Source organism: Electrona antarctica (assembly GCF_951216825.1).
Source record: "Electrona antarctica genome assembly, chromosome: 5".
Lineage (NCBI taxonomy): Eukaryota > Metazoa > Chordata > Actinopteri > Myctophiformes > Myctophidae > Electrona > Electrona antarctica.
This window is the reverse complement of record NC_136810.1, coordinates 24,486,237-24,498,249: the sequence shown is the minus strand read 5'-3', so window position 1 is coordinate 24,498,249 and position 12,013 is coordinate 24,486,237. Positions and strand designations below refer to the sequence as shown.

General features: G+C 42.2%; 1 protein-coding gene across 1 annotated transcript; it reads left to right on the top strand.

The window, feature by feature from the left end:
- The first annotated feature begins 9,388 nt into the window (after positions 1 to 9,388).
- Positions 9,389 to 11,432, top strand: LOC306922892 (uncharacterized protein). Its single transcript, XM_079500779.1, has one exon. It carries the CDS (start codon positions 9,467 to 9,469, stop codon positions 10,544 to 10,546), a length of 1,080 nt encoding a protein of 359 aa, XP_079356905.1. The 5' UTR covers positions 9,389 to 9,466; the 3' UTR covers positions 10,547 to 11,432.
- Positions 11,433 to 12,013: the final 581 nt, after the last annotated feature.

Below are 12,013 nucleotides of genomic sequence, written 5' to 3'. Positions count from 1 at the left end.
TTTGTCTGGAGATCCAACACTATGTCATATTATTAAAGTAAGTAAACTTTAAGAAGCGCTGGTCATTGTGCTGCAGTCAGTGAGAAGCTGCTCCGCTCTGCTAATTGATCTGACCTATATATTTGCGCAACTGACTGGCATGAGGGTAATTACTTATTTGGCACAATTGGCAGCACCTGCAATTCCAATAGGACATTTGAAAAGGCTTTCATATATTAATATTTGTCTCCACCAGGCCGAAGGCATGGGGAGAGAGTATGTTTTGCACTCCGTCCGTGTGTGTGTCCGTCCTTCCGTCCGTCTGTGAACAGCTAATCTCCGGCACCGTTAACCCGGTCGATGCCAAACTTTGCACACACACTCCCTGGAGGCCAACGATGAACCTCTGCCCCACATTTTCCACAACGGCACCATGAGGCAGCTTTTCACATTTTTTACCTAAAACTGCACCGATCTGCGTGAAACGTTGCATGCACACTCCCTAGAGGTCAAGGACAAACCGTTGACCTGCATTTTCCGCATCTGCCTTTTAGAGCGCCACCAGGAGGCCGACTTTTGTAAAACACATTTTTGGATATTACTCCTCCAGATTCTGTCCAAAAATCTCACAAATCGTTACACACTATCTCTATGGTCATGTGCTCAAGTCGGATCTGTCCGATATTTCATATTCCATCCTAATTGGCTATAATTAGCTTTCACAGTTTGCAAGATTGCCCCGTTTTGAACAAAAGCCTCAAATCATGAACGCAGCAAGCTATTTACTTACTAGGCTGAGGAATATATCCCACGCTTTTCACATTGGCCTGTTATAGCACCACCAACAGGTTGATTTTTGCAAAACACATTTTTGGAACAAAATGCCTCAAAAACATGTTTATATTTTACTATGAAAACCTGCATTTCCTGTGCGTCCGTCCGTCCGTTAGTTAGTCACCCCATGCACGCCTCCATATGGTCACGCCTCCATATGGTCACACCTCACGACATCACACCTCCAGGTCACGCCTCGTGACATCACTGTGACATCCATATATGGTCACGCCTTGTGACATCACTGTGACATCACTGTGACATCTATATATGGTCACGCCTTGTGACATCACTGTGACATCCATATATGGTCACGGCTATCTCCAATCTCCATATATGAAGATCACGACACTGACCTCATCTAACCCTGGATAACCATACATGGAGATGACTGGATCATCAGATCTAGATCTCTCTATATGGAGCCGGCCACTGCGGCCAGCAACTCTACATCTGACCTCAAACCCTTAGATCTCCATATTTGCATGCTGACCTGCACTGACATTGCATATGTTGACCCTTCCCCACCAGTCCTTCCTGTTCTGACATTCCGTATGTTGATCTGACCTCATCAAACCCTGTACACTCAAGACACGCTCCATATATGGCCAGTACAGAATTCATTCCATGTTGATCTGACCCCCCCATGCCAAAGCACCAGCGGCATTCGGCCGTCACCCAGGCGGATGCGTGCACGCAACCTCACCACCAAGGTGGCTTCTCGCAGTCAGGCGTCTTACTGGTCGTAATAGAAGATTATTTTATATCAGTGTGATAAACTAACCTTTTATGCTTTTAACCTCACTTTTAAGTCACTACAAAACATAAATTATGATAAAATCTTTATCTTTGGGGTACAGACCCTGCGTAAGTTGGTATGAGGAGCTACAGCTATATGACAAATTGTAATAAAACAATTGTACACTTATACCATTAATGCTGGTAGAAAATATATGTTTTGAACCTAAACCGATTAAACTAGATCTTTGGTTTCAATGGACATACGGTACTAGCGTGAAATTAAATAAACCACAACACAATTAGTTATAGATTAAAACATAATAAAATCACCAGAGAAAATCACTGCTACTTTTATGTTTTATAGGCTGCTAATTTGAATAATGCAAACAGAATAATTAAATAATTTGAAACTAACAGTAAACTAACACTAGTTTAATATGAATAAAGGCATGAATAAATCGCACGCACGCACACACGCACACACACACACACACACACACACACACACACACACACACACACACACACACACACACACACACACACACACACACACACACACACACACACACACACACACACACACGATACTGGAAGAAAGAACCGAAATCTCAGTCATATGACTGAAGATTTCAGTTCTCTCTTTCTTGCCACTTCACTGCCAGTCATTTGTGATGTGTCTTTGTCCAATTTCCACTTTCCCACCATCACAGTTGTCGATGCGACAAAACGTACAGTAAAACATTGATGCCATCCATGCTTGTGATCCAGTTTCATGTTTACGGTTTATTGCGGTTCCCCATTTAGCCCTCACGGCCGCAGTGAAGTCTACTCTTCCTGGGGCCGTATATGCATGGTCAGCTAATTGGCTGAGGTTTCAGTTCCTTCTTTAATTTTCTCGTCTAGGAAAAATAAATCTGAAATGAACTTGTCTTTCCAAGTTCCCTTAAATTTCACAATTTCACAACCTGTAAGGATGCATTTGGTTCCCAGTGGTGGAAAGTAACATTTACTTGAGTATACTGTACTGTACTTATTAAGTACAATTTTGCGATATTTGTACTTTACTTGAGTGTTTCCATTTTCCAATACTGTTACTTCTACTCCACTACATCTCAGAGGTAAATATTGTACTTTTACTCCACTACAATTACTTGAAAACTTTAGTTACTAGTTACTTAAGTGTAAGGCTGTTTGCAAAAAACAAACAAACATGTTTATATTACTCCTAAACATTTTGCCAAACATCTCACACAGTCCTATCCTCCTGGTGGAGACCTGTGCCCAGAAGGGCACTTTTTCTAGTTTTTTCTAATAAGGTTTGGCCTTATAGATTTTGTATAGTTTTGGATATTGATTAATTAATTAACACAAACATTTTTCTCCCAGGCGGCTCTGATGTGCATGCCTCATTGTTATTCATTCATTGATATTTAAAATAAATATTTGAATGAATCATGCTGTAGTAGCCCTATACCTAATTTTGTAAAATCTATTTGCAGTGTTTCAGATCAAGATTGTTTTCTGTGCCTATCAAATAAGAAAATAAAACAAGGTCTTGGTCTTAACTCGGTCTTAACTCGGTCTCGCCTTGCGGCGGTCTCGGTCTCGTCTCGGTCTCGACCCCTCTATGTCTTGGTCTTGTCTTGGTCTCGGCCCCCTAGGGTCGCGGCGGTCTCGGTCTCGTCTTTGGTCTCGACCCCTCTAGGTCTTGGTCTTGTCTTGGTCTCGGCCCCCTAGGGTCGCGGCGGTCTCGGTCTCGTCTTTGGTCTCGACCCCTCTAGGTCTTGGTCTTGTCTTGGTCTCGGCCCCCTAGGGTCGCGGCGGTCTCGGTCTCGTCTTTGGTCTCGACCCCTCTAGGTCTTGGTCTTGTCTTGGTCTCGCTTTAGGTGGTCTCGACTACAACACTAGTGTCCACCCTGAAACTGGGAGGTCGGGGTTCGATCCCCGGCCGGGTCATACCAAAGACTGTAAAAATGGGACCCAATGCCTCCCTGCTTGGCACTCAGCATCAAAGGGTTGGATTGGGGGGTCAAATCTACTAATCAAATGATTCCCGAGCGCGTCACGGCTGCAGCTCACCGCTCCTTGGCTGCGGCTCACTGCTCCAAGAGATGGGTCAAATGCAGAGAACAAATTTCACTGCGGTAACGTGTGTGACAAATCGTATGACTTTGACTGCCTAGTTTGTCCATCTGTACCTGCATTATAGATTGATTGGTCATGCCTGCATGATGCCTGTCATATGTGCTTGTTTCTAGAATGTGGCAGATTTGTTTTTCTTCACACCAGAAACTTGCGTCTTTGTTTATGATTAAATATTAATGAGAGGCCTCTCTGAGAGTATCCTAAATGTTAGCCTCACACTGTCAAACGTCTATTGCAAAGTTTTTGGAAAGAAAGGAAGTCAGCAGTCCCTAGAGGAGCTAGCCTATACTTTACAGTTGTATCCTGAGGACTTCAGCTTACTGGGCAACTCCACAACAGCGTCCACCCTTGATTATGGATTACTACATGATTGTAGACATCAAAGGTCATACTTTAATTGTAATTTTTGCTGAATGGATTTTCATTGATTCTGCCCATGTTGTCTGCTGCTATGCTATGGGGTGCTATTTTGCTAATTTGTAATTTGGAAGTGAGCTGAAAGAAACTAGCTGTTGTTACACTCTGCAGTCTTCAATGCTCAACACTACTACTTCAATACTTGTAGGCTGCCTGGGAGAGTGTGCATGTTGTTGTTTTCTGGTTGTTGAGGAGTGCTCCTATCATCTACATCAGGGGTTTTCAACTGGTGGTCTTTGAATGTATTGGGAAAGAGAGAGAGAGAGAGAGAAATGTGGGGCTGGGCCTCCAGAATGATGACAGTAAAGTGACAACTTATGGACTTTTAATTTCGTACATAATTGTCCTAATACCTGAAAAAATAAGTAATACATTTTAAATTAAAAAGCACCATTACTGCATCACAAGTAGTCAACAAACTCTAGCCTACTAAAATAATTGTCAAACATCTGCAAATTGTCAAATAATGTTTACATCATAACGTTGACCATTTGGTCCATAAAACAAATAGACTATGGTATAATAGTTGGTCAGATATCCTATTAGCTACCTTCCTGGTAATATTATTGACCACTTATTTTGTATGTCCGGCAAACATCTAATTTTGAGAAAATGTCCACCACAAGATGGCATGGTGGTGAGCCCTGGTCAATGTTGTTGTCAGTTACTGGGAAATCGGAGGTCAAGAAATTCAACTGCGAAAAGGGAAATCTCAAGAAGGAAGTGTGCCAGACTGCCTGGCCTAATTGAGTCATCACTAGTATTAAATGTGTCAATATCACTGTATGTGTCTGCTCACTCATACACAAGATAAAAATCACTATATCAGTTAACATGAGTTTAATGGAAGGTTGGATAAAGTAAACAGAATTGACCGTCCATAATAGATAATAGATCTTGCTAATTTCATTTAAATAATGCCTGGGCTTGATATAATTTGTTGTACGTATTGGTTTAAATGAGACCAGGGGGAGCTGAAACTTCCCTGGTTTTGTTCAGTCACATCGAGGGATGAACTGTACACCAGAACCAGATGTGAGACTCCTTCAGGCTACAGAACAGATCTTTCTGAGTGTATCTCAGCATTTCTTTCTTCTTTTTACATGAATGCAATCCAATCCATAACCTTTTTTCGTGAATAAAACATAATTCAGACCAATTTATAGAGTATCTACCTACTCTAGTAAGTACAATATGTTAATACCAGTAAGATGCCTGAATAAAACATAATTCAGACCAATTTATAGAGTATCTACCTACTCTAGTAAGTACAGTATGTTAATACCAGTAAGATGCCTGAGGGCGAGAAGCGACCTCGCCCTAAAGGGCGAGAAGCGACCTCGCCCTAAAGGGCGAGAAGCGACCTCGCCCTAAAGGGTGAGAAGCGTGTACTGGCCATATATGGAGCATGTCTTGAGTGTACAGCCTTTGATGAGGTCAGATCAACATATGGAATGTCAGAACAGGTCAGCTCCGCTCCATATAGATCTATGGGTGGCAGCGGTGGCAGTGTCTTGAGTGTACACTACAGGGTTTGATGAGGGCCCAGGTAGGGCCAGGCCTTAATTTTCGGGCATGCCCCCAAATACCAGTATTTGTGTCTCAAAGGACACTCAGGACAGTGAGGACACTCAGGACAGTGAGGGAATGCAACGGTGAGCATACCGACTATATTAACAGTAACAGCGAGGACATTCAGGACAGTGAGGGAATGCAACGGTGAGCATACCGACTATATTCTAAGATGCCTCTTTCAACCTGCTGTAGAGAGGAAGAGGCAGGAGGAGATAACAATCATAGCATAATTTCTCTGTGGTTTGTAGTTGTACCTACAAATCACAGATAATGACTGCATTAGTAAATCTTGCAGAAGGGGAGGGAGGTGGTGACGGGGACGGGGGGTGTGGGGAGTTGAAATATGTGTCTTCCACTGCCCTGGTGTGGAATGCAGTGTTGTCTCTGATATGAGTGAGGACTCAACATGCCGTGGAGGCAGAGACCTTAATAATACGCTACTCTCTTACTTTATAGTCTGCTAAAAGAGAGAGACCGAGGTAGGAACAATAAACAAATGAGAGAGAAATCCCCCATGTGGAAAGTGAGACACCAGTTCTGGGACATGAAGGAAGTGTATCCTTTGAGCCTTTCCCTTCTGTCCCCAATAACGGCGTCAAAAACGAACGACCTGAACCCTTGTTCCCGGCTCAACACCTGTATTTTGACTCTGCTTCCTGTACTGTTAATAATCTTGTTGATTAAGTTCAATCAATCAAGCAAAACCCATGTCGAAGTGGCTTGAGCAAGACACTTGGTCACTTGGTCAACTAAATATACTTTAAGTTAATCGAAGAAAAATGTAGAATTATTGAATCAGCATACCTTTATTTCCTGCTCTAGCATATTGTTTTTCCTCATAATAAAAAATGCCAAATATCTTGCTAATGTGGCCCAACAATGGAATATGGGTCAGGAAAATGTGACATTGCGGGGGGCCCAACACCAACCATGGTAACCATGGCCAAGCTCAGGATTCATGTGGGGATAGTGGAGGCCTGGCTTACATGCTCTGTGTGCCATTGTTTGTGAAAACATTCTCCAAAGGCCAAGCAAAAATACGGCCTTCCCTGCATATCCAAAACCACCACAGAGAGAATGAGAGCAGATTGGTGTTTTCTTTTTAGTTTCTTTATTTATTTACTTTTGCAGAGAGACAAACATGGAGGAAAGAGTTTATGTATTGGGTAAATTGTTCTTTCTTTTTTGTGAGCATCCTGTTTCTCTGCAGTGTCTTGAGACAATTCTAGCTAACAGCTTATAGGCTATTAACCCAATTGCAGTTGCTCTTGACTCTCGTTTTAAATAGCTTATTCCACTCCTATTGTGTTGGCATGAATAGTGCTGTCAGCACAACTCTTTGCCCACAACAGAACTCAGCGTGAACCCTTCCGCGAAACCACTAGTGTATGATCTATGAACGTTGCGCCAGCTTTGTTTATCTCATGAAATGACTGTGGACGTTAATTATCTCACCTCATTCCATATGTGAAGTTGGTTTGCCATGTTAAAACAATGCGACAGGATTTTTCTTGGCTGCATTTATACAAACGTCATCACTGTCTGGGGAAGTTAACTTAACCTTAACTTGTGGTATAAGAATTCTAGGGCAGATGATTCACATATTCTTTCTTTTCTAGGTCAGCTGTGTGTGAGCAATACACTTTGGCTTTTGTTTACACTGCAGGCAAATCGGAATTGTTTCTCAAAGGCGATATTCAGGATTGACCGTCCACACTGTTATTTGCAAGTGATCAGATTCAATTCCTGCATTGGTTTGATTGATTGATTGAATACTTTATTAACAGTTTGCAAAAAGTACACAGGTATACAGTTTAAACCTCACTTTAAGACACTTCTGGGCATCATGTCCACCCAGCCTTTTGTGTGCCGTGTTCACCCAAGACAAGTTGGTTAATTCAATATTTAGATATTTGATATTCATTTGATCAGACTGTCCTTCATATAAGCCCATTCAACTTTAAACTCACAATAACCACATTCCGCGCATTGAAACATCCCTGGTTCTGGTGACTGATATTTTTCTAATCTAATGCATGAACAGATCATAATTTTTCTGTTATTTCATGCAATTCGTGCATGAATTTAATGGATTTCATGCATGGTAACATTAGGCTACATACAGAAAATATGAACATAATGAAATACAGTAACAAATAAAAAAATATTAGATTCATTCACCAGAACCAGAGACATGTGTTTTCAATGAGTACAACATAGTTAACGTGGAGTTTGAAGTTGAATGGGCTAATATTGGACGTGTCTGATCAAATTAATATCAAATATCTAAATATTGAATCAAGCAACCTAAAGACTGTCTGGGGTGCACAGAAAAGGCAGAGTAGACGTTAAAAGGAGAAGTATTGCAGCAATGTGGTAATGCTAGGTAGTTTTCTAGCTTTTGTCACTGCCAGTGTGTGAACGCTGCATGAAATGGCACCAGCAGCCACCGGTTTGATGCTCCACTAGTGGTTTACAATTCAATTCAAAGGGCTTTATGCCATGAGAAAACATATGTTTACATTGCCAAAGCAAAAAGTGGAACAATACGATCAAAACAAAATGTATGTACTGTAATTGAAAGTCAGAATCTCCAATAAATTAATTTCTAATGTATCGAGATCTCTCGATGCAGATACTGCAGGAACACACACACACACAATGATTAGTAGTGTTTAGGGTGGTTGAGTTCCATTTCATATCCTTCCCCTATCACAGCAGCTCACGAATCTTGCTGCTGTGGTTGCACATTGTTGTACTTCGCCCAACAGATATGGGAGTTTTTTTTCTGTAAATAAGAACAATTGGGATGTTCTCACATGCGTATCTATCGCAAATGTATTGGTTAAATAACCATGGTTATCATATAACCTCCAGTTTTTTTGTCATTACCGTAGTCATGTTTTCAAACTCTCCTTGGGCGATTGGGTAACATGCACACACACTTCATGGAGGATTGGGTAACATGCACACACACTTCATGGAGGATTGGGTAATTTACACTAAATATTTCATTTTGCTACTAGGCAGAAGAATAAATACCACCCTTTTCACATCGGTTATATAGCGCGACCAGCAGGTGGATTTTTGCAAAACACATTTTTGGAACAAAATGTGTCAAATCATGAATTTGTGCGTCCAATTGCCGTTCGAAGAAGAAGGCGCAAGAAGAAATTATACCCTTTTCACATTGACCTATTATAGTACCACCAGGAGGCCACAATAACCTACCTGACCTGGTGGAGATCAGTGATTTCAAAACAGTGGGAAGGGACCCATTTTTGGGTTGTAGATTCAGAACAGTGACTATTAAATAGGACTCAAGTGGTGATTTATCGTTTGGGTCTCAAGTTGAACAGTTTGGGAGCCCCTGAACAAAATAGTAGCCTAGTGATTGTGTCAGTGATGTTGTTGCTAAATTTAACCGATGTTGTGAAATTAGATGATGTGACAGGAGATTGGCACATCACACATCCTCCACGAAAAGCTGAAAGCAGACAGTTCTCTGCTGAGGGTTCACTTCCCCATCATGTTCCTTTTTTTAGTTGAAAGGCATTTATGTTGCCATTTGTTCTCAGTTTCAACCTGATTCCAGAGAATCCGCTCTTAATTTGGAAGTATCCCCAAAATAACCATTTTCTACTTATACTCGTTAAAAAGGCAAAATAATTGCATTCTTCAAAAGAAGCGGAGTGAAACTCTAAGAAGTGTCGGGACATTTTGAAGGATCATTTACCGTCTACAAGGATACACTATACTCAGAGGACATATCATGGCATGTTTTTCTACCACCCTGGGAGTCCTTTTCCTGTTTGGATTTATCACCTTGTCTGCTAACAAGGAAACCTGTGACCCTGCTGCAGTTGGTCAAAAGAATCTGACGCTGCCTTTTGACAAAAAGGCACTGTCAGCCACAGATGCATTGAAATGGACCCACAATGGCACCATCATTTTCCACAAACGGTCTGGCAAGGTGTCCATAGGCAAGCCAGAGGATGTCACTGCGACCGGAGATCTGCAGCTGTACGACTTAAAGTTCTCAGATGCAGGGGTCTACAAAGCAGATGTGCATGATCTAAATGAGACATTAGTTAAAGGGCAGACCACTCGTCTGTGCATGATTGCACCACAACCAAAGCCTGTGGTGACGTTCGTTTGCGACTCGAAGGCCAACGTGGTCACCTTAACCTGCAATGTACCGCAAGCTCAAGGCTTGATCTTTGCATGGGCTCTAAATGAAAAACCCTTACCTAGTGAAACTGGGCAAACACTGAAGTCCTCGTTGAAGGGTGTGAAGAACAACGACTTTGCCTGCAGTGCAGCCAACAAGGTTGGTAAGGAAAGTAGTATCAGCATCCGACCAACATGTCCGCCTGAACCTCCAACATGTCCGCCTGTACCTCCTTCAACCGTGTTGTGTTTTAAACCCAAGATAGTGTTGGGGGCACTAGCAGGAGCAGGAAGTGCCATTCTACTGCTCATCATCACCATTATCGTACTTTGTCGTCGACATCGGCGTCGCACGGCTGTACTGAGCCTAGGTGACAGAGGGCAGCTCAAAATGTCACAGCTGACTCCACCTGACCCTGTCGGCCATGACTATGAGTCTATGCACCCCACAGAGCGCTCGCCTCCCTCTAGCCCCAAAGCTTCACCCATGTACTCCACGGAGCGCTCGCCTCCCCCTAGCCCCAAATCTTCACCCAGAGCCTACACCCTGGCTGTTCCTCAGCCTGGCCCTGGAGCCCAGGCTTCAGAGAACACCCCGGAGTTCTCCACAGCTGCTGAAGGTCAGAAACACTCACCCGTACCCAAGCCCAGGACCAAGGCTCCCCAGACCACAGGGAACTGAATCTGAACTGTTGATGTTACGTAAATGTTTAACTTTGCTTTGTATTCTGTACTCAGAAAATAATGTAATGATATCAATTCAAAACAATAGCTTGTGAGATAACATATATTGTATTGGCTTATCCCAAAATAAATGGGCCAGAAGAGGTTTTGGTACTGTATGGAGATGATCATTTGAGAGGTTTCAAAAACTGTTGCTTGGACTGTTCTCTAATGTTCTTAGAAGGGAAGTTGGAATACGCTGCAAATGATTGCACAAAATATGACAAATGTTTTTAGAAGCACAACCCTTAAAATGGAGGACTAGTGGCTGCTTCAAGTGTTATAAGTGCCTCTGTTGTCCACAGGGTCGAACAAATGTGTAATTTCTGTTGGCCCGACATGGCTGTTCAACAAACTAACCACTTAACGCCTAGAGCCCATGGCTCTAGGACCGCTACCCGCTAGTATTTCACCAAATATATTATATTATATCATTGAAATAAGCCATCTGCATTACTCAAACAATTCTCTTCTAACAATGCTCTATAGCCTACTGGCTAACTGGCAGCAATCCATCTTCTGGCTAATTGTACATGTAAACATACTTCTCTCTTGCATGTGAGCCTCTGTTTTGATGCTTGTCAGATTTATATTTTTCTTCAAGATTGATGCATTTGATTACAACTTCTGAATTATGATCAATCAATGCTATGTTTGTACAATGTTCCACAGCACAACTTCATCCAAGAACAAAAACAAAATCCTGTAACAATGAAGTCCCAAGAGTCAGAGTTTACAGTAAATAGCAATATGTTTTGTTCTTGAACTGGCAGTGTTGGAAAATCAAGCCTGACATTGGATGTTTCATATAAAGGGAACAGAGCAACCAAAAATAATAGACTGCTTGGCTTGTCTGAAATAATCACACATGTTTAAATAAAGGTTTTTTGAACATGATAATCGAGTTGTCAAAATACGATATATCAGATATGTCTAGTCTATAGAAAAAATACATTAAGCAGCTTATCTGTGTCAAACACAAGCCATTGTTCCAGCCTCTTAGATGTCAGCATTCTTGCACTTATTAAAATTTGCTTGCTTGCAAGAAGTTATTAAAGGGGGGGTGGTAGAAATCAACAGAGGCATGGCTTAGCGGAGGCAAATATCTATTATCTCCGACGGGTAAACGGTAATCCACACATGAAAGTGTTTGCTGTCTCGCCTAACGCTGTGTGACAGCCACATAATGGAATCCCCCTGAGCGTCATCAACTAAAACTTACAAGCCAATGTCATCTTTTGTCGGGGCCCTGCTCCGCTAGCTGCTCCTCTATATACACGGGCTGAAATTTCAGTCCGGCCAGCAGGGATTTGGAAGCAGAGCTGGGGATCTACCGCTGGAACAATGCCACTCATCTTTTCTTGTAAGTCTGGAGATTCAGCTGGCAGCATGCCACGTTACTTCCCCCCACATCGAGGCCATGGCA